General features: G+C 35.0%; 3 protein-coding genes and 1 long non-coding RNA gene across 11 annotated transcripts in view; 1 reads left to right on the top strand and 3 right to left on the bottom strand.

Moving 5' to 3' along the window:
• The window catches only part of LOC141377869 (uncharacterized), a 34,361-nt gene that overhangs the window by 5,099 nt on the left and 6,297 nt on the right, over positions 1-22,965 (top strand). For 2 of the 4 annotated variants that reach the window (XR_015509714.1, XR_015509715.1), the window contains exons 3-4: positions 1,358-1,485; positions 1,696-2,581. This is a non-coding gene — a long non-coding RNA (uncharacterized LOC141377869). Of the gene's footprint in view, positions 1-1,357; positions 1,486-1,695; positions 2,582-4,908; positions 5,026-13,291; positions 13,886-22,965 lie in introns of those variants that run through there. The other 2 variants (XR_015509716.1, XR_015509717.1) reach the window with 2 other exon arrangements.
• Positions 68-3,815, bottom strand: LOC103908853 (sialic acid-binding Ig-like lectin 8). 2 transcript variants are annotated; one of them, XR_015508286.1, is made up of 7 exons: positions 3,667-3,815; positions 3,454-3,532; positions 2,961-3,296; positions 1,209-1,492; positions 840-1,115; positions 661-751; positions 68-568 (listed from the first exon to the last, which is right to left on the bottom strand). XR_015508286.1 is itself a non-coding variant. In NM_001442630.1 (7 exons), exons 2-7 carry the CDS (start codon positions 3,524-3,526, stop codon positions 460-462), a joined length of 1,176 nt encoding a protein of 391 aa, NP_001429559.1. In that variant the 5' UTR covers positions 3,527-3,532; positions 3,667-3,733; the 3' UTR covers positions 69-459. The 2 variants fall into 2 exon arrangements, 1 of the variants encoding a protein (NP_001429559.1); NM_001442630.1 differs by having other exon boundaries at positions 69-568; positions 1,202-1,492; positions 3,667-3,733.
• On the bottom strand, positions 3,966-16,936 carry tekt1 (tektin 1). The gene is made up of 8 exons (NM_001007397.2): positions 16,858-16,936; positions 13,717-13,912; positions 13,349-13,514; positions 12,075-12,203; positions 9,341-9,481; positions 8,986-9,211; positions 6,802-6,998; positions 3,966-4,266 (listed from the first exon to the last, which is right to left on the bottom strand). The coding sequence occupies exons 2-8, from the start codon at positions 13,904-13,906 to the stop codon at positions 4,107-4,109; spliced, it is 1,209 nt and encodes a 402-aa protein (NP_001007398.2). The 5' UTR covers positions 13,907-13,912; positions 16,858-16,936; the 3' UTR covers positions 3,966-4,106.
• Positions 16,858-22,965, bottom strand: part of inpp5ka (inositol polyphosphate-5-phosphatase Ka) — a 21,813-nt gene continuing 15,705 nt past the window's right edge. For 3 of the 4 annotated variants that reach the window (XM_087282248.2, XM_087282246.1, XM_087282247.1), the window contains 3 exons: positions 20,314-20,397; positions 20,132-20,236; positions 16,858-18,280 (listed from right to left, as the gene is read on the bottom strand). In XM_087282248.2, the coding sequence (XP_087138374.1) occupies positions 18,200-18,280; positions 20,132-20,236; positions 20,314-20,397 (270 nt within the window). In that variant the 3' untranslated portion in view covers positions 16,858-18,199. 4 annotated transcript variants of the gene reach the window in all.

The following is a 22,965-nucleotide window of genomic DNA, read 5'->3' as shown; positions in this document are numbered from 1 at the left end:
ATGGATATTCCTGCCCCAAACACACATAAAAGCAGGCAGAAATTTGGAGGGAAATTCCCAGAGAATCTAAGAGAATCACATAATCTTTTATTATAGCATAAGTCATAAAATCACAACTTTATTCAGATTTAAATCATAATATAATGATCTGAATTAGCTTTATATGCCAAATGTGCAAAAACACACAAGGATTATTTGTGGTTTACAGGAGCTCAGAGTACATGCATATATACTTATCAACACAAAGGGACAGAAAGACATTTAAGTAAGTGCAAAATGATGTAAACAATAAAACAAATCTAAATGGTTTATGTGGAATAGGTGGACTGTTTTAAATGTTTTTTAAAATACATACTGAACTGAGAAACTCACATTTGGATGGCATAAAATTATAGTTTTAAAACATTAGCAAAAGAAAAAGCTTAATTCAGTAAAAATGTCAAATGTTTTACTAAATCACTAAGAGCTCTCTGAAGACATTTGAATCGTCTCGTACACTGATTCATCACTCTTCATTGGCGATATGTAAACACGGTTGTCATCTTGTGGTTTAGGTTTTCCTTTCCTTCTGTTATAATATCAAGAGTAATGGTGATGTGTTATATTACTGACGAAAACATACCAGTCAAAGACTATTTAATAGGTTTATGAACTTCTTACCTCAGAGTGACAATCAAGCAAGAAGCCAAGCTGATATTCAAAACAAGTGAAATGCTAAAGAAAATCCAACTGGTGGGCAACTTCCAACTTGCTAAGAAACACAAAAATAAGAGATTTTTAAAATAAAGAGAGATTTTTCCTCAGTACTTGTAAAACTGATTGTGTAGTGTACTGTTTACCTTTCAACTTTTCGTCCACTTGGATTTCCATTGTTTCCAAACCAATAGGATTCATACTGATGCAAACTATGGTCATGTTGAGGTTTCTGAAACTAGCAGTGGAGATGCTGATGATGCTGAAGGTGTTTTCATTTGAAAAAGCAATGTAATATTCGGTAACGTCATCCAGAGGTGACCAGTATATGTCGGGTAATGGAAAACCCCCACTGACACACACGCAGATCAATTCATCTCCCCACACCACACAGCGAGAGCTATTCGAGATTTTAGGAGCATCTGAAATCATAATTATCATTAAATCATAATGCTATTAGAGCCATTTTGTTTCTCTCATAGTGAATTGTAAAGGAAATGATACATACGTCTTACTTCAAGAGTCACAGTAGCTTCAGTCTGCATGTTTTCTTGAAAAATAACTCTGCAGGTCAGGTTAATATTGTGATGTTCGGGCTTAGGATGGAATATCAATAGTAAAAAGTCATCTTCTCTGCCAATCACACCAAAAGCTTTTCTTTCAGTTCTTTCAGGCTCAATCCCCTCCCAGAACATGCCCATTTTGGGGTTCAGGCAAGTCCCTGGAGCTCTGCAAGATATCTCTGCCTTTTCTCCAGCTGTGAGCAGTGGGACTTCAATTGTTGGCTTCTCGGTGAGTTCTTAAAACACATAGATTGATGGGAATAAGACAGAATTATTCATTCTAACACTCTTAATTCCTAAATAGTTTGATGTACACTGGCAGTAAATAAACCCACTTATGGTCACGTTGAAGGGTTTGTTCTCCTAAATGTAATGCTGCCATCATCACCCAAATTAATAAATATTACTAAAGATATTTTTAATATGTGATTTCTGATAGTTGGTGGTCTTGTGGCTGTTCAAACCCATTTCACCACGAGTATCTACACTACACAAGAAATCAGATCCAGTCCTATAGACTTCCTGAATTTCCTGAAGAAATGCCAACTGACCCAGCCGAGGATCGAACCAGCGACCTTCTTGCTATGAGGTGATTGTGCTACCCTCTGCGCCACCATGAGGCCCAATTATTTTTTCAGACCCACAAAAAGAATTACTCCTAGATAACGATCACCTGTATTTTCTCCGTCATGGTGTGTATCAGCAATAATAAAGCCAGAAAATTTTACTGAATAAACGGTGATCCATCAGATCCTTTATGTCAGAAAGTATAGTTGACTGCTGAACAACTCATTATATCATGGTAAAATAACACAGAAATCGTATAATAACACTTCAATCTCCTCCTGAAGCTCCGACGGTCTGCTTTGAGAAGCTCTCAATCACAACTGTCAATCACGATGACACGCCTCATTTTTATAGCATTAAATTACTGGCTAAAAACTCTTTGGAAAAATGAAGATCTGCACCTATATCACCGTGATAACCAGTGCACTAAGTGACCACAATCATATTTCGGGACATTTTATTACAAGTGTGATTCATTTTTTTTGCTTGTGCTCAAGTCTAGATCATTAACATGGAGGATGCAGAGTTTATGACTTGTACTGCAGCCAGCCCCCAGGGGGCGATCTAACGGTCGGGAGCGACACTCAAAAGGAGGCTTGAGGCACACTTGTGTCAGACACAGCGATATTCAAAGACGGCGGCGCCCTAGCTCTTAAAGCTACAGTAAAACATAGCCTTTTCTTCAAAATTGTTACATTGATTGAGTTTGCTTAATATATTTTCATTAAAGTGGAAACCAATTTACAAAATAATGTAAACTTGACTGACTGCTTCACTTCCACTTTAAATGTTTCAGGTCATATTTACTTTATTTCGTGTTGACCACTTGTGATTGGTTTGACAAAAAGGCATCTATTGCCAAGTGTAATGTTTACCACTTTAAATTCGCCTTAAATTTTAGTTAATTCATTAGTTGAATAGTTGATTAGTTTAAGTCATTAGTTTAAGGGTAGTTAGTTAGATCTAAAAACAAATTGTCAGTAAAATAGAGCAGTAAGAAAACATTGATTTATATAAATTGGAGTGGAATTTATATGCATGGATTCCAGCACAGAATAAAATATTCAAACAGATCATGATATACTTTTTTTTTCCCAACCTACAACGAAAAATGTGTACAACAAACATAAAACCAACCTTTTACGATAATCCTTACAGTCTTATTAAAGATGTGCACATTTCCATGTCCCCATTCTAGTTTTAGTCTGTAGTCTCCATCATTTTGTCCTTGAACTAAGTTTTTCAGCAGAAAGTTACACTCTGCCTTGCCATATGAAACTCCAAAGTCAACAGAAGGTACTTCAACAGTTGGGTTTTGTGGATCTCCTTTTATCCAGGTTCTCCTAATGGGTTCTTCTGAGTCTAACACCCTTTGTGGTACAGTAAATGAACAAAACACTCTGATGCACAAACTGGCCTCTCCAGTGTAGTTATCATTTACTGAGATGGAGAAGTCAAGTGGTTGATCAGGGCCTGAGGTTAAAACCAAAAATCACAAATCAGCATGCAATACTGTTGTTTTATTACATTTTATTCACTCTTTTGTCTTTGAATGTTGATATGGGTTGTCATAAGATATTCACAAACACAAACATAAGATATTCACAAAGTACAAACATTTTTCACTTACGGAAGAGATATGGACCTATGAAACAGTCTGTAATTTGAATGACAGTTGAGATGAACAGCAATGTTTGCAGCATCTCAGACTGATGTAATGAGAGATAAAAACAAAAATCATGTCTGTTCTCAATGACAATAATACAAAAATACCTGTAGTTGTATTAGTTAAGAACTAACACAACTACGCATTTATTTCTAAATTCTTAAACGGATTGCTCACCTTATATTTGAAGAGCTCAAAGACTTGATGTGGCTGCAGATTGTTTCCTGTCTTTGATGCATTTGGTGCTTTTATTTCATCACATTTGACTTTTGAGAAATGACGCTGTTATCATAGAGATGTGTGCAGTTGAAACGCCTCCCATGATTAACAGCGCAACTTAACAATTAAAGAAGCCAGCACTGACATTATTTCATATCAAATTAAAATGATGTTTCTGTATAATATAATATTATGATTATTTTTTATTATTATAATAATCTATCCATTCATGTTTTTCATAATATAACCAAGAAACATTTTTATTTTTTATTTATTTATTTATTTATTTATTTTTGCAGGCATTTTATGTCTGTGTTTAACAAACAAACATTCCATTAGAGATTTTTAAACACATTAAATGTTTTAAAAACATCACTAGGTTTTTCCATTGTACATGTTCAGAAGCTCTGTATAGTGATATGCTGGCGCAGCTGATGGCAGATCACCTCGTCTATGTACAGGGAGTTTGTCTTCACCTGGATCTCCTCTTCCAGTCTCAGTTGGTTGTATGCTAGAGCTTTTAGTTCAGACTCTGAGAGTTCCAGAGCCTCGCTCAGTCTGAGGGGGGAAACATACAGGGGAAATGCTTTTAAAATTAATTAGATACTAGTTTTTATTCATAGACATTGGCACTTGTTGAATAAATTATGTTGTTCTGTTCTCACAATGTTTTTATTATTTTCCTATTCACTTCTATTGGGATCTGTTATTTAGATATCTCTATTTCAAGACAGGCTCATTCCGATTACGTAACCCTATATACATTTGTAAAGAAAGCAAAATACATTCCAGGAGCTACGTTTGTTTGCAGTTTTCACCAATCCACCAGAGGCCGCTGTGTATACTTTTTGAGAATTCCAATTCCTCTTGCGAGTGCCATTCGCACCTGCTGTTTTCATGTAAACCCACCAGAAGACACTGTCGACCGACTGACTTATTAACTTACCAACCGATTACCCCCACCCCCTCCTTCTCTAAACCCAATCAATAACATTTTTAAAAAACACTGATTGACCCACCCACCCCCTTCCCTAAACCTGACCCCAGTGTTTTAACAAGTAATCCAGAAAAAGAAAAGCCCCCTGATTTTTACCACGTTTTCAGATTTTACCATGTTCTCACCCTGCTATTTACTTGTTTATTTTATTGTTTTAGCTTTTGTTTTTGTCTTACCCGCTTTCTAAAACCGTTTTTCGCCAGACTCGAACCCTGTTGTCGCGGTCAACTCCGCTCTGCATCTCAAGTCCGCCAACGTACATGGCGAGCTAACTGGGCATACTGGTAACAGCGGGAAAGCAGTCCACACGGAGGTAAGTGGTAAGCTGCTAACTCTGAAAAAGCTCTGGCTACATATTTTGCTATCTCCAGAAACGTGTATATAGGGCTACGTTTTCACAATGAGCCTGTGTTGCACTACTCAGGTTTGACTAGTATGCATTCCTAATCAGACCCCCTAGTTTTTCGCAATTCTGCAATCGCTGAATCCAACACAAAATCAAAAAAAAGTCGAAAATTTTTGCAATGGTGCAAAATTCTTAATTTAATGCAAAAAAAATTAAAAATCACAAAAAATTTAAATAATCTCATAAAACATCAAATTCTAAACCATTTAATTTAAATTAGATTTATTTCAGTTTGAATTTAATTGTTTTACATGTATTTAAAAAAATAATAAATTTGTATATGGCGAGGCAGTGGCGCAGTAGGTAGTGCTGTCGCCTCACAGCAAGAAGGTCGGGTTGCTGGTTCGAACCTCTGCGTTTCTGTGTGGGATTTGCAAGTTCTCCCTGCCTTCGCGTGGGTTTCCTCCGGGTGCTCCGGTTTCCCCCACAGTCCAAAGACATGCAGTACAAGTGAATTGGGTAGGCTAAATTGTCCGTAGTGTATGAGTGTGTGTGTGGATGTTTCCCAGAGATGGGTTGCGGCTGGAAGGGCATCTGCAGCGTGGAAACTTGCTGGATAGGTTGGCGGTTCATTCCGCTGTGGCGACCCCGGATTGATAAAGGGACTAAGCCGACAGGAAAATGAATGAATGAATTTGTATATTTTTTTCGCAAAATTTTCCACAAATTTCTGGGAATAACCGCCACAAAGTCATTTTTATTGCAAAATATCACAAAAGAAATTGTGAAAAACTAGGGTGTCTGCCTAATGACGCTAGTGCATATTTGTATATATTATTTATTCATTGGATACCAGTAAATATTGTTAGATGATATTACTTAATCAATACTAGTACTCATTTATTAGACAAATATAAACATGAACTAGATACTAGATTTTGCTGCATATTGATTGGCTACTAGTACCTATTCCAATACTAGTACCGATTCCAATACTTTTTAAAGACATTACTAGTAAGATTTTTTTCACTAGTAATTTCTTTTTAATTGAACTCTATTCGGATCTTTCAGACTAGTCATAGCTTAAGAAGATTAACATAAGCAGTTCTTACTAGTAAGATGAGGAATGTTATGCATGTTAAATGAGAAATTATTTTATGTCTAATAAATGAGTACCAGTTGCTAATAATCAACTAGGTACTCTTGTATTTGGACGTAGTTTCTAATTAATAAGTACTAGTAGCATACAATAAGAACTAGTGTCTAATGAATAAATACTAGTATGTAAAAAATAAAAACTTTTATGTGTTTTATATAGAGTATTTAATAAGTGCTAGTATCTAATGATTGATTAACAGAATAGTATTTTAAATATGTACTAGTCAGAACTATAGTAAAACATACTAGCAGGGGCCATATGAAAAATATTTAAAGTTAGGCCCCCTGTTAGTACTGTTAAAACTAATAAAGCAGATTACTTGGGGCCCACAAAGTTTGTAAGCACTTAGACTCTTCATAACTTACTTAACAAACCTCTGCATATTAGTCATAGTCTTAAAGATGAATCCTCATCAAAGTCAAAGGGGAAAAATGTAAGATATTATAAGTAACAACGGAGAAGTTGTTGCTATTAATTATGAAGTAATAAGTATTCACTCCCCTGGCATCTACAGGCACACTAGTGAGTGACTAATGCTATTGACAACTGTTGCTATAAGGGACATTTGTTCCTAACAATGTAAATCTTTACCTCTGAACATGGTTAGTGAGCTCTTTGATCTGTGCCAGCAGTTGGATTTGAGGCGGATCGTGGCAGAGCTCAACGTTGGGTCTTTGACTGCGTGTGGACAGTCGAGTTTGAGCCACTTTCAGAGGAGCTTCTTTTTCTGCGACAGCCAATCGTAGAGCATCCTGATTCTTCTCTTGATTTGCGATCTCAGCCAGCAGCTATGAATGAGAATGTAATAAGATAGATAAAAAATAAAATAAAAATCAGGAATTATATAGCCAAGATTAAATTGAAAACAAGTCTGTCTGCCTGCCTACACATATAATTTGTATTAGAGCTTCACTAAATTATATTTTATAAAAGTTTTACAATTGTAAATGTGAATTTTCCAGGCCTGGAATGTTAAATATCTTGAAGTTGTTTGGGCAATTTTTGTTGTCTTAAGGCCCAATAAGAAGTTTGGTTGAGAGACCCTATTTCTAAAATGAAATTGTGCATTAAGATTTTTACATTATTATTACTCTACATTTTTATTTATTACTTTATTAACATTAATTGGTATATTAAATCAATTGGTCGTTGTTAACTCAGGTCCATTTAATAATATTAATGTGCAGATAGCAAAATAAACTAAGATTAACAAAGTTTTTTTTTTGTTTGTTTATCTAGAAGGTTTTTTAGATGATAGTATCAGTAATGTGTTTTATTTGGGATATTTATGAGCTAGTGCACACCAAAACAGTGACAAAATTGCTTTTAGGAGATATAAAGCCAATTAGGGCTGTGCAATTTGGGAAAAATATCTAATTACGTTTATTTATTTTTTTTTTTTTTGACATATTGCGATTTTGATTTACGATTTAATTTTATAGTCAAGCATCAGCTCAATAATCTGTAAGCCATGGCAACAAATCTGTGACAGCTCTTAATAATGAACTTTTTTTGTTTGGTGTCTGTGACTGAAACCAAAATATTCCCATATTACCGACATGCCTTTTTTTTTTAAATTAATTTGTCTTTCTTCTGAAACAGCAGACCCCATCATCCCACATGTCAGCACTTTCCTGTTTGTTTGTTTTTTTTAGTGTGCGACAGTGTGCTCACTCAATTGGCTAGTAAGGCTGTCACTGATCTGTCGATTTGTCCTACCTTCTATTCAAAAAGTTGGTAGCACATTTTGATGACGCAATATGCTACCCATCAGATTTTACTACTACTGTAAATTTTAATGTAGGTTAGTGTGATATGAAGCTGGAATATCAACCTAGCCTACATAAACCCTATCCCTAACCTCAGAACCGTTCAAATACAGCTCTTAAATAATTAATTAAATAATACACACACAAACACATATATATATATATATATATATATATATATATATATATATATATATATATATATATTTGCAGCCTCTTGTGTTTAACTAATCGCAACATTTCAAATTGTGTTTGCGATTCGATTTAGACGAATCACACAGCCCTAAAGCCGATATGAACATGTAAAGCATATAGTTTGTCACTTTCGCCCAAATGGATCAAGTTGGCGTCACCTCATACTTCAGTTTCTCATCAAATCTTGACCAATCAGATGTGATAAAAACAAAACGCTATTGGCTGTTTTTTAAAAAGGGGAGGGGCTACACAATGTCCCACTCCCTCTTCATCTTTCGGTTGAGCTTACGTCAAACATTTAATAAAAATGCACATTTCAAAGCACTTCATGGGACCTTTAACTAAATCTCAGAAAATAACCATTGTTAAGTGTTATGTTATTTAATTTGTTATTTGTTTGTAATTTGTTGTATCATCATCTAACACTAACACTTTACAATGTTTATTTAGCTAGCGCACATTGTTATTCTTTAGGTGAACAATTAATCGTTGCAAGTTAATCCATTCAAATAAAATGTTTGTTTTGGTAATGCTTCTTCATTTGGAGTTGACGTCTCATTTGAAGTTCCACATTTCTGTTGACGTCAATTTGACAGCGTCAGGCACACTATTCCTAACTACACCCCTCTCACCATTAGTTTGATGTGCAAACAGAAAGCCCCGCCCCCTGTTCAATATTCTATTTCATTTGGAAGGACATCAACATACTGAAATAAAAGTACTTCCAGTTCACATTTAAATATAACATTTAGCCTATATCTCAACATAAAAATGTGTATACTATATATAGTGTTGTGATGATGGAATTCACCTCATTGAGCTGGTTCTCAAGCTGTTCTTTAGCAGTTTTGGTCTCCTCTATACGCAGATCAAATGCTCTTCCAGTGGTCTCGTACTGTCTGCGCATGTCTCTGGCTGTCTGCTCCAGCAGGCTGTCCACAAGAGCTCTCAGAGAAAGAGAGTTGTTCTTCTCCTTCTCGGCTTTGCTAATGTTTAAGTTGCACAGGCTCTCCCACTCCTCAGGAGTCACTGCAGCTCTGGAAATAGTGAAACGAAATAGGTTTGTGAAATGAATATCAAATAGGGGATTTGATATTCAAATGCATTCCTAAAGTAAAATTAGATCTGAAGTACATTTTCCACAGAAACATGTTTTCTTATCTTACCCGGAATATTTAAAGCTTGAATTTCCTTCATTTAAATCAGGTGATGTGTTGGTGAGAAGAGAGCAGAAATCATCAATATGCTCAGCCTGAAATTTGTCCTGCAGGTCTTTTTCCAGATAGTATTTCACAGAACGGATGAGTCTGTAAAGCACAGGAAAAAAGGAATACATATATATTGTTATTTAAGTTGGAGCAAATTGATTTTAATATAGTTATTGAGCAATATAATAATATAAAAATGCATTTGTTTTTACACTTTTCAATTATTCCTGAATTGCTATTTAACATTTACAAAAAGAAAATTAAATAACTTGTTATAAATTATGAATGAATTCTCAATAAATTGTTTATGTATTCATTATTATTATTTTGTAACATCTGAAAAAATGTTGATTATTTATTATTTGATTCATTCATTTAAATTGTTTTATAAGTTTTTTAAATACTGATAATTGATTGTAATTTGACAATTTGATAACAATTTATAATTTTATTATTTACAGTTTACGAGAAGAAGTCTATACATTTTTTGGCAGGAAAATCAAAAGTAATGTGACATTTACATATACTCCTGACAGCCTCTCTTTCTATCGATGGGAAATGAAACTCATAGGGCCCTATCATACACCCGGCGCAATAAGGCGCAAGACATGTTTCCCCGACGTGTTGCTATTTTTATAATCAATTTGCGCCACTTTGTGGACTCATGGGTATTCTGTTCTAGAGTTGTGCTAAGGCACATTGTTGGCGCATTGCTATTTTGAGGAACTAAAATAGACTTTGCAATAGACTAGCTGAGAGCAGGTCTAAAGTCCAGCGAAGAGCATTGTTTAAAGCACACAGGATGTACAGCAATACGCAAATATCTTTAAATATGAAAAATAAATAAAGGAATAAAGTATTACAAAAATTATTATTTTCTTTATCAATTTAAAAACCACTGCCTCCATGTCTTCTTCCCCCCAGGGCTTTTTTCAGTTAATTCCCGACAACTTGCTATTGTATAATGCTCGATGTCTTCAGTGGAGTGTACAACATCGTTGCCATATCCACGAAAGAAAGTAACGGCCGATTGGAGGAGGCTTATTCTTTATTCTCATGCAGCAGATGCTCTGTTTAACTGTTTTCTCGCTAATAAAGCGTTCAGTTTTTCCACTAACAAAGTCCGCCATGTAAAAAGCAAATGCACCATGGTTTGATGTAACTGACTCTCAAAGGGAATGGGAAATGAGATTGGTTTATTCACAAAACTCACCCATAACTCATTAAGAGAATAAGCTCAACCCTGTTAAAACCTGCGCCGCAGCACAGAGCAAATTTTTCTATCCTTAAAAAAGCAAAAGTAGACTATTCAGACATGCCCTTAATGCTTTTGCGCCACGTGCTTTGGACTTTGCGCCTAAATTATCAAAATAGAGCCCATAATGTTAAAGACAATAGCCCCTTTCACACATACAGACCTTTCCGGAAAATTGCCGGCAATTTTCCGGAAAGGTTGTATGTGTGAACAGGTCATTTTTGAAAATACCGGTAAATTCATTCTGGCTATTTTCCGGAAAGAGAAGTTGTAACATTACCGGCAATTTGCCGGAATGCTGCGCTGTGTGAACGCAGAAGGAAGATTCCCGTAATAAGCGCGTGCACGTCTAGAACGTGCTGACGTGAGACGTCTGCTTTAGCCAATCACAACAGTCAGACGCATTTACGTCCGCGCGGTTTGTGAGTAGAAAAGCCTTTGAATATTTTTCCAGACACATTTAGCTGCTAGAAGTTAGTCAGATCACGTTTATATGTTCTTCTTAATGCCAACTGTGTAAATAATCATCGATGAGATGCTTATGATAAGCCGTTGTTTGTTTACGTTCGTGTGCCTGTGAAACAGCCTGTGAGCGCCAGCACACGTACATATTATGAACATCTCGACATGCGAAAGTGATCCTGAGAAAGTTGTTCACAATATTGATCATCCACAGAGTTTGTAATTTAGCCAAATGTTTACAAATACAAGCCCAGCCGTTTAAAGCTCATTTGTGGTGAATGATGTCAGAATTTACCGGTATTTTGGAATGGATGTGTGAATGCTCTTTTCCGGAAAATTTCCGTAACGTCCTCGCCTGTGTGAACAGCGCTTTTTTCAATATACCGGTAAAGTCTTTCCGGAAATTTTCCGGATATTTACCGGTATCACTGTGTGAAAGGGGCTAATGTCAATGCAGTAAATTCAATGTGTTGTGCAAACGTAAGGGATTTATTCATTATATAGTTTCAAATCAAAATATCAAACAGTTTAAACGTTGCTGTCACTACACTTTTTTCTGTGGGTCAAACCAGTGTTTTCCAACCCTGTTCCTGGAGGCACACCAACAGTACATATTTTACATATCTCCCTTATCTGACCTATTAACTTCAGGTTTTGGAGGCTCTTCTTTTTCTTCTTCTTTCTGGAGTCTCTACTGTTGATGTGCCTTCAGGAACAGGGTTGGGAAACAGCATGAAAAGACAGAACTACGTATTCAGTAGTACATAAACCAAGTGATCCATGCTGTTGTTTACATCCAAGTATTGCATACGATTAACTGACTAAATCTTGATGTACTTTAAGTGCAAACTCTCTATATCGGGGCATTGAATCACATGCAATCTCTTGTACTTAACATGTGGACAATTATAATAATTTTCTGGCTGCAGTTGATGTAACAAAGGGTTTCTTCCTGTTTGGCGTCACAGTTCCAACCTGATTTGCTCATTAATCTGCTCGAGTGTTCGCTGGAGCAGGACCATCACTCCTTCAACCACCTCCTTCTCCTTCAGCAGCTCCTCTTCCACCTCATCATGCACCAGATCAATGGCCACACGCTTCTGTCTGAAGATATCCCATAAAAATCACATAATTAGGCCAAAATGCACTTCTTGCAGCCAATTAGCAGTAAGGGGTGTGTCTTGCAATGATAGTGGATAAGCAAAAAGGGCGTGGTCATGTGTGGTTATGGGCATGTTTGTTAAATATCAACATTGTTTGGTTGTTCAATGCTGTTCTGTGAATGCCGCTGATCATTTCATGTAAATGTGATTGCCATACCTGCATTTTTCAGGAGTTAATTCAGTTGTTCAGTGTTTGTTACTACTGTATATCTGAATTGACAATATACATGGAATGGATTAATTGAACAACATTGATATTGTAATTGTTCATTAATTATTATTATAATTAGAATATAGTCTGTTAAATAAACCTGAGTATAAATTTAGTTAGGAGCAAAATTGGTGGCTCAGTGGTTAGGACTCTTGCCTCACAGCAAGAAGGTCGCTGGTTTGGGAAGTTGGCATTTCTGTGTGGAGTTTGCATGCTCTCCCCGTGTTGGGGTGGGTTTCCTCCAGGTGCTCTGGTTTCCCCCACTGTCCAAAGACATGTGCTATAGGGGAATTGAATTAACTAAATTGGCCAGAGTGTGTATGCTGGATAAGTCGGCGGTTCATTTCGCTGTGGCGATCCCTGATGAATAAAGGGACTAAGCCGAGGGAAAATGAATTATTAAATTTAGTTGTTCGAAGTGAGAAGACATTTAAAGTTAAGCACCATACATCCATAGAAAATACTGTGTTCATATTTTAAAAATGTGGCCAGGCTTAATACAATTGATGCTGTGTTTCTTGTGACCCATTTTAAAATGTTATCTCAATCAGGTAGTGTTTATCATTTATTTTGAACAAAGAAGATCTTAAATGCAATAAGTATAGAAAGACATGACAGTTAATTTACACATATGAATAAGGCCTGAACCTTTTTTGAGAAAATGGAATCCATGTGATTGTTTCCAGCTTGCACATACATGGGACATTGTCCAAACTGTGCCACATAGGAGAAATTGTAATTGGGTCACTTGAACTATGCAGTGTAAATGCAGCCAAAGTCCACAGTAATTGTGCATATTGTCTATTATGTGTGTACAGAACAGGATTACGCAACTGAACTCAGCTGCAGTGTGTATTGCGGCCAGTGAGAAGTACCTCTCAGCCAGGCATTGCAAAGTCACTTGAAAAGGCTCAGAGCAGCTCTCCAAAGCCTTTTCCACGCGGCTCTTGTAGATTATGAGGGTCTCAATCTCCTGCACCATCTGCTCAAACTTCTGCACCAGTTCCTGCCTCCAAAATTTGATGTCCTGGATCCTCCGTTCTGAAATAGAGATGCAAACTCTTATCATAGTTAAGAATGGAAGTCGATAACTCTGCTAGATCATTTGAAATATATTCTCTCCTTATCATTTTAACTGTATGACTAATTTTTATAAATAATATCATCATGACACTTCCTGCACTTCTGCTGCATGGCCATTTGTATCCTGTCACATGTTTTGTGGTTGGTTTGTTTTACATACCCAGTCTCTTCTGAGTGTCGTGCTGCATGCGTTTATTCGATTTGTTGCACTCCTCTATGAGCCTTTCACACTCTGCTGTCAGTTTCTCCGAGTGTTTTCGTCCAGCTTCTGAGCTTCTGTAATGTTCCTGGTTTGCATGTTTCCACTCGGATGGCAGAAACCTATCTGGGGGTCCCATCAACCGAGACATTTTTTTCTATAATGAGAAAGGAATATTTTAGTTTAAATAGATCTTTTTAAATATTTGTTTTTCATTGATAGTTCACATGATAGTTTACCCAAAACTGAAAAGTATCTCTTCATTTACTCACCCTTCCCTTGAAAAGAAAAGAAGATATTTTCAAGCAAGCTGAAAATCTGGAACCATTGATTTCCATAGTATTTATTTTTCTACTATGTACAGTTAAAGTCAGAGAGATTATTTCAACACATTTCTAAACATAATAGTTTTAATAATTCATTTCTAATAACTGATTTCTTTTATCTTTGCCATGATGACAGTAAATAATATTTGACTAGATATTTTTCAAGACACGTCAATACAGCTTAAAGTGACATTTAAAAGCTTAACTAGGTTAATTAGGTTCACTAGGCAGGTTAGGGTTATTAGGCAAGTTATTGTATAACAATAGTTTGTTCTGTAGAAAATCGAAAAAATATATAGCTTAAAGTGGCTAATAATTTTGACCTTAAAATGACTGTAAAAAAATGTCAAACTTATTTTATTCTAGCTGAAATAAAACAAATAAGACCTTCAAAAACATTTTTTTTTCCTTGCTCTGAAATTTCCTTGCTCTGTTACATCATTTGGGAAATATTTAATAAAGAAAAAAATAATTCAATAATGGGCGAATAATTCTGACTTCAACTGTATGTCAATGGCTGCAGGTTTGTACAATACATCTTATTTTGTGTTCAACAGAAGAAAGAAACTCACTTGAGGGCATGTAAATAGTGAGTATATTTTTATTTTTAAGTGAATTATTCCTTTAACACATTTTTGTTCAAATACCAGCATAAATGAATACACCCCTTTTGAAAATTAATATTTACTTCCAGTTCTTAGTGAATATAGCTTACATTTTTTGATGCATTTAAACAAAACAGTTGTGTTGAACAGTTAAATAAGAGTTTGATCACCTAACATCTTTAGGAATAGAAAGATAAGAAAGTAAAAACAAAACTAAATTTGATATTTTTAAGTTTCTCTTGATTTTTTTTTTATTGTTTAATCAAATTTATTCATTATAAAAAAATCACCAACATATTAATTTGGGTGTACTAATTTTTGGACATTGATCTTAAGTTAGTTTGTTTAGATTATTTCCCGTTTTGGTTTTGTCACTGACTAATCTAATGTATATGCACAAATATATTATTATTTTCTTGTTGTTGTTTTTTTTCATATTTATTTTTATTAAACATTTTTTATTATGAACAAAGCCCAAGATCTACCCAACAAAAAAGTCAAATAAAATCAAAACAGTAATACTGTAATAATAGTTACAAAATCAAGATTAAAACATATCAGTGTCTCATATTTAACCAAAATTGTACAGTTTTCTTACTGGCATCATTTATTTTGGTTGTGGTGTATTCCAAACTAATAATGGACAGTAGATAGAGCCTCCAGGATAGGTCAGCCGGAGGATCCAGCCATATTTTCAGGATTACAAATATCTTATTGTAAAACTTCATTTATTCATTCATTCATTTTCCTTCGGCTTAGTCCTTTTTTTATCAGGGGTCGCCACCACAGTAAGATGAACTGCCTATTGTAAAGCATCATATATTTATTTATTTATAATTTTTAAACAGGAAAAGATTAAAAGATAATCGGGCCTGACTCAGCATGAATGCTGTTTTTCAGCAGGTTCCTGCTCTGCAGAACATAAAAACAGACAGGCATCTCATCCATCAACACAGTACAAACAATCACCAAACACATAATATAAAGAAAAGCAGGCTACTATCTCAGTGGCTACAGCGATAGTTGACCATCAGATGACGAGCATGGGATTTTTAAAAAAAGTCTCAGTGTTGGTATTGTTTTGAGATGTTGTGGGATCTCATTCCAGGCTTTTGTAAAAACGTAAAAGAAAGATCTCTGTCCATAACAGTTTTTAAAAGCCGGTACTGGCAAACATCCATTTGTTACAGATCTGGTGGAACGATCAGCCCTTGTGTTGAGTTTTGGTACCAAAGCACAAAGGGCTGCTGAGGTAGAGCTATTTAAAATTTAATAGTACAGTTTGATACCTGTGTTCATAATGTAGTTTTGAAATGTTAAAGCTTTAGAAAGTGATAGAGCAAAACAGTCATGTGTCCATCCAGAAAATCTGCGGATCTTATAGGCCCTATTGTACAGTCTAGCAATTGGCTCCAGTTGCTAGAATTATAGAAGTTTTAGATATGTGTTAACATTAGGGTGTACTCATTTATGTTGAGCACATATAGTTTTAGCATTTTAAATAAAACAATAATAAAACTATACAGTTGAAGTAAGAATTATTCGCCCCCCTTTAAATGTTTTTTACTTTTTTAAATATTTCCCAAATGATGTTTAACAGAGCAAGGACATTTTCACAGTATGTCTGATAATATTTTTTTCTTTTGGAGAAAGTCTTATTTGTTTTATTTCAGCTAGAATAAAAGCAGTTTTTATTTTTTTTAAAAACATTTTAAGGTCAATATTATTAGCCCCTTTTAGCTATATTTTTGTTCAAAAGTCTAACGTTACAGAACAAACCATCGCAATGCAATAACTTGCCTAATTACCCTAAACTGCCTAGTTAACCTAATTAACCTAGTTAAACATTTAAATGTCACTTTAAGCTGTATAGAAGTATAATATAAAAGATAAAAGAAATCTTAAAAAGAAATTTTAGAAATGAGTTATTAAAACTATTATGTTTGAAAATGTGTTGGAAAAATCTCTCAGTTAACGTTAAACAGAAATTAATTTTAAATAATTCAGACGTCAACCGATATATGTTTTAGTATTTTACAGTTAAAAGATACACTTGCCAAAACAACAACTGACATGAAGAATACAGGCTAACTACATCAGGATAAAACAGTTTTAACCATCGTTCCTTTACTTAAACGAAACAATAAACAGGGTTAAATAAAGTATGTTACCTGTTGGATCTAAACGCCTCTGTACTGCAACTCAGTAAAACACGACTGTTGCTGACACTGTACCGGCAGGTAAACACACGGTAACTATGGCGACATAACCGTTTTAACGCTAGGTGGCGGTAAATTATATGAATTAACTTTAAATGAAAACTATAATGTGGCTTAAATGGCGCTTGTTAACTTTTCACAATCATTTAAAACTGCATATTCCCAAAAATGACCATCTGACAAAACACATAACATCAAAATAAATATAAAATATGACCAAACAGACGTAATACAGGCACTCACCACCTCATTTTCATTATTATTAGCCATATTTGAAGTGTGCTGTGAAGACTAACTCATTTAAAACAACAAGATTACTGGATTTTCTTTATTTAAATAACATTCATTTTCACATCACCAGTATGCTGTTTACAAAATAATAAAAGGATCTTCCTTGCAGAGAAATTTAGATTTGTTACAGTCTTTTACCTTTTTTACAGTATAATTTTATACAAATATATTCCATTTATACATTTTCATCAGTCTAACTTTAAAACAAAAACACATTCAGCCAAAATATGACTTATTTGGTTCAACAAAAACAGCCTCATAGGCCTAGCCTGTTTATGCATAAACATGAAAGTAAAATTGAATGTTACTGACTAAAAAATACACTTGGTCAAACTATATATGATTTTAGGGCATCCTTCAGTTAATTTCAAACAATTTCAATGGGTTGCGCATAATATAATAACACCACTTTAGTATGATTTAGACATAAATAGCTCCACATAAAGTAAAGATGTGCCAAAAGTACTCAATGAAATTGTGCAAATGAAGCCTTAATTGACAGTGTAACAGTCCATGTTAAGGTTTAACGGAATGAAAAAAACGAGGACAACATCAGAAGTAACAATGTATAGCACAGTAATAAAACAATTGTTTAAAAAATAAATGCTTAAGAGATTGCGGTAATCGTAAGGCTGTGGTGTAAATTAGATAACAAAATAATAATATATCATAATTAAATACATTACTGGTGTGCGTTTCTTAAATCATACCAACTGTTCTTGCATCCTTTTTAATAATTACAGTAATGTAAATGCACTTGCTTTAAATACCACAATCTAATTGGGACTGGACCCACAAACTGCCTGCGATTTAAAATATACTGGCTATGATTATTAACATTTGTGTTACAAAAAAAAGGGGAAAAGTACATTTTACACCCTGCATCACAAATCAGTCTATTCTGGATTAAAACCACGCTTCCTTGATTCCGTAGGTATGTTTGATCTGACATAAGAGCCTGATCACTCCACAGTGTATGAAACAATGTGCACTGAACTTGGTCTTAACTGGCTAGAGCTTGATTGAGTCCATTGATATTTTCAGGCACTAAACCCTCTTCAATCGCCGCTCTGGATTCCTGCACCTAAAGTGAACATTTATTTGATTTAGATGTTACTAGAGAATCAACCAAATCATAGAATAGTTAAGATAGTTATGAGTGATATAGATATTTTCTTTACATTTTACAATAAAGTAGACAAAATATCAATCAAAACATACCAAAAAAAAACAAAACAAAAAAAAAACTGGGGTAGTAAGATTTTTATGCTAACCAGTCTTGTATGCTCACCAAGGCTGCATTTATTTGAATCAAAGATACAGAAAATGTTTTAATATTGTGCAATGTTGTCATTTTAAATAGTTTTATAGTAACAAATCATTAAATGTCTTCTTTAAGCCCCGGTCAGATCAAACCATTTTGTCATGATTTCCTTGACTCAGGGTGTCGTGGGGAGTCATAAAGTCGTTTTCGTCTGTGACGCCCCACGACACCATCGCAGAAATTCTAGCAAGTTTAGTTTTTTTCTCCGTTTTTCATGATGAATTCCGTCACGTGGGTGACACTGGGCAATTAAGCACATCAATTCACTGTCATATTGGTGGGTGCTGCCGTTAATCCACGGGTCATTGGTTCTGCAAACCTTAATTACTTTCTCTAAAATATTAAGGTGTTTTAAGCAATTTTATTTGACAGACTGGCGTAAATATGCAGACATTCTCACAGCAAGTTTCTAAGTTCTCTCAGCCTTCCAACTGAGTTTGTTCCTCCAAGGTAATCTGGGAAAAGGTTCAGTGCCTAATATGTTGTAAAAGCCTGCTCATTCAAATGTCCTGCTTATTCAAATTACCTAATTGAACTAATTAAATTGGAACTCAGGCAATGTATGATTTTGTCATTTAATATAGGCTTCTCTGAAACTGAATATTTCACTTTAATTTTATTTAGGCTAGGTTCTATTTTATTTTTATTTCAATCCAGTGTTTTGGTGCTGAAGCATATAGCGGACTGGTTTTGAAGCACTTAACCTCAGATGTTATTCATTATTCTTGTTTATCTAGTAGATAACTGACCAACAAAAAAAATACATTCAATTTAACATACAAATTATACCAAACGAAATTTGTTTCAATTCATTTTTTTTCCCAAGAAAAATATACAAATTATAACTTTTGTTTGTGCCTGTTCACTATGCTACTCAACTGTGCAGTGATGATGTGTTCTGCCCCGTGGAAAATAAGGATTTAATTAATGCTCCACTGTAATTGTTGTATCACAAAGCTCTGTCATATAATTGCAAATTTTATATTATGTCATTATTTTAAGCATCTGATTTTTCCTCTGTGCTGATGTGCTTTCATTTTCTCCATGTTTGTTTTATAAGCAACCCATGGCTGGAAAATATACATTTCGATTTAAATGAAAATATTTTAATATTAAAAAGGAAATATACGTTTGATCGTATCAATGTCATAACAAATTACCTTAAATAATGTAGCCTAATTGTCAGCAAGCATCAGTGTTTACTGAGGTTGAAATAAGATTAAAAAAAAATCAAAATTGAGATAGGAAATATTGTTATAGCAACACTTTGATAGCTTATGAAGCTCGTAGACGTCACGGGATGACTGATCGTGAAGGAACCTACGACAAGTCAAGATTTTATCTAGACAAAAATGCATAATCTGACATAGTGACTTTCGTAACCGACAATAAAAATCGTGTGATCTGACTGGGGCTTTACTCTCACTTTGTGGCAAAAAAATCTTAAATCGAACTCCAATTTTTAAATTCACAGTTAAGTACGAGAATGATGATTGTTTACTTCCAAGAAATTACAATAATAAATAATTCAATTTCTATATGCACAAATGCTGTATTACACTTTTATTATTTTGATGTTTGATAAATACGCAAAACTGACGTGTTGCTTACCTTGAAAGGTTGACTAATACCCACAATACACTGCAGGTTGCTGCTGTAATAACACAGCACACACTCGCCCCCAAGAACTGGAATTTCATCTTTGTTCATATAAACCTGTAAAAATGACAATGCAATATATGAATCGACTCTGTTGATTATATTAAAAAACACAGACAGTAAATTTTGCAAACCTGAAAGAGCTCCTCATTGAAAGACACCTGGTCATCTTTTACCCATGCATACGTGATGTAGTCGGAAACACTCTTAAACCCAACCTGTGAGGTGACAAACGGGTCTGTATTACAAAAATCCTGGATAAAGCTCATTTCACAAGAGCAGCAGTCAGGTTCAGATTTGCGTTTTCACAATATATATATATATTTTTTTTACAGAAAATGATGAAACTTTAAAAGCAGACTTGTTGTGAGTTCTGCCAGTGGTTGTTAATCAATTGAATACACTTTTGTTGAACTTGTGAAGGCACAATATGTAATTAAGACCACAACTCCCATGATTCCACACTCACAGCAACATCAAACTACATTTTTGTTTGTTGTGAATGAGCTCTCTAGCAGCTAAAATGACATACTGTGCCTTTAATTATACTTTTTATAACAATGTGTTTTAATAGCAATTTATGCAGAAAAACTCAATTACAGTACAGTAATTACTGTAACTCAATTATGCTGTACAGATGCTCTACCGATCAAAGAATAATAGCAAACAAAGCCTGCCAAAAGACATCTTTAGCTCAGCCCACTGCATTAAGTGAATGCTGCATATGCATATTACATAAGAATATTTTTACAATAAACTTGAAATACGTTTTATACTTATACAATAATCCACATTCAATGATTAGTTTTATGTTTCTCAGTCATTTTTAATTCAAATGTATCATCTGCAATGCTTTGTAGGATTGTATTTTTTCCCCCATTTTAAGAGTTCACACTTAGCTGATGATCCATCAAAGCTTGTTTGGCATGCTTTCCCGGGAGAGAGCCCCGAACTCAAGGGATCCTCGAGCCCGGGGCTTCCCCCCATTCGCAGAGCTAGAGGGGAGCCTGAGCTCGGTGGATCTCAGAACTCCCCGGCTGCGATAGCTAAGGGAATACTTGAGAAGGGGGGCTAAAAGAGTGCTTGATTCTTCAGCATGATGTATATCTTTAGACGGTGGGAGGAAACCGGAGAACCCGGGAAAAACCCACGGGAACACGGGGAGAACATACAAACTCCTCATAGAAGCGCCCACCGGCTAGGCGAAATTAGGCCGGTAGTGTTCTTGCTGTGGGGCTTTCAGTGCTAACCACTGGGCCGCCGTGCCACCCGATCAATGGTAAAGGAGGAGATTTGGGGAGGAAGGGGGGTTTCTTCCAAACGAAGATAAAGTGGACTGAAAACTGTGGTTCTTATAGTAGCTTAGGGCTCATATGATTGGAAGATAATGATTAGCTAATACGAGACCGGCCGTGATAAATCATAAGCACGTGATCCTCTCGAAATAAGTTTATAAACAAACTTCCCTTAAACCATTATGTACACATTATTGTACCTTCATATTTTTGTTTGTTTTCTATATACTTTTTTGCTTGAATTACAACACCCAATGTTTCGATTTGATCTCGGCTGGTTGGTTTGGATTATGGTTTACTGGCCTTATTCTTTATAGATGAGCGGGGGCAGCCATTGGAATCTTTTTGGCTCGACACTTGCAGTCTCATTCACTAGCATTGGTTTTTACATGTTAAAAAGAGCTTGTTATGCTGCTTAATGTTGCAAACTAAGATTTTCTTATTATGTTCTTCTTCTTTTTATGTATAGTCATAAAAACACTTGTTTGTAAAACAAGCCGTTTATTATGCCTAGTCATTTCCACTAAATGTTACTGAATCAGAGTTCTGAAACAATTGCAAAAACGGGCGCACTGCATTGCAGAACAAGGTCAATAACACTTTAATAAAAAACCTTTTAAAATCTCTAAAGGAAAAACGAATAGGAAAAACGAATTGTTTTTGCAGTTGCTGAGACTTATTTCAGTGGCTGTGTCTGAAATTGCATACTTTGCTACTAAATAGTACGCTAAAAACACTATGCGAGCCGAGTTGTATATTAAAATTCATAATATTCAAAAAACAGTAGGCGAGAAGTGCGTGGATGATCTACTACTATGGGCACGATTCTGAAGTGTGCATCCAATGGACAGTATGCTATCCCATGATAAAATGTGAGAGAATTCATGAATAAGAGTAAAGCCGCGCAACTGGGTAGGTCACATGATAAAGACAAATGGAAGTATGTCAGAATTCAATTCATCCTCACATTCATACTATATAGAAAGTACTTTTCTAGCAGTCGTGTAGTAAATTCAAATGTAGTACCTACCCGAGTAGTAGGTGATTTCGGATGCAAGCTGATACAAATGTACTTTTAACTGAAACTGATTATTGAGTAGGGGCGGAGCTCAGGTTAAATGGGGTGTGGTTTTAAATATGACCCATTTCACAAGATTGTTAAGATGTGCATAATAGTCATCAGCATCTTAAACCCTAGAAAGTTTTTAATATTTAGATTTTTTTTAAACGCATGTATGTTTATATGTCATTATGTATGTATTATAGTACCTTTGCATTAAATTACCGCTTATGCGAAGCATTACTAATGCAGTGTCTTGACAGGACAGTAAATTTAATGTTGCAATTATCAGTCTCACACATTTTTTTCCTTATTCTGAAAGTCTTGATAAGACTATCGTTATTTTTTTTTTCATTTTTTCATTTTCAAGAAAAAATTTACTAGTTGTACTCTCCAATTTACTGAGCTCAGTAAAGTTTACCCAACTATGG

The sequence above is a fragment of the Danio rerio genome, chromosome 15 (assembly GCF_052040795.2).
Source record: "Danio rerio strain M-AB ecotype USA chromosome 15, GRCz13ab, whole genome shotgun sequence".
In the NCBI taxonomy this organism is placed as follows: Eukaryota; Metazoa; Chordata; class Actinopteri; order Cypriniformes; family Danionidae; genus Danio; species Danio rerio.
This window is presented reverse-complemented; position numbering and strand designations above follow the sequence as displayed.

Coding starts and splice junctions, on each gene's coding strand:
- LOC103908853 (NM_001442630.1), bottom strand. CDS start 3,526: ATGCTGCAAACATTGCTGTTCATCTCAACTGTCATTCAAATTACAGAC. Junction 1,493..2,960: donor TGTAAGGATTATCGTAAAAG/GTTGGTTTTATG, acceptor ATGTGTTTTAAG/AACTCACCGAGAAGCCAACA. Junction 752..839: donor AGTGGACGAAAAGTTGAAAG/GTAAACAGTACA, acceptor TGTGTTTCTTAG/CAAGTTGGAAGTTGCCCACC.
- tekt1 (NM_001007397.2), bottom strand. CDS start 13,906: ATGTCTCGGTTGATGGGACCCCCAGATAGGTTTCTGCCATCCGAGTGG. Junction 12,204..13,348: donor TTGCAATGCCTGGCTGAGAG/GTACTTCTCACT, acceptor GGATATCTTCAG/ACAGAAGCGTGTGGCCATTG. Junction 9,212..9,340: donor TCAAGCTTTAAATATTCCGG/GTAAGATAAGAA, acceptor CACTATTTCCAG/AGCTGCAGTGACTCCTGAGG.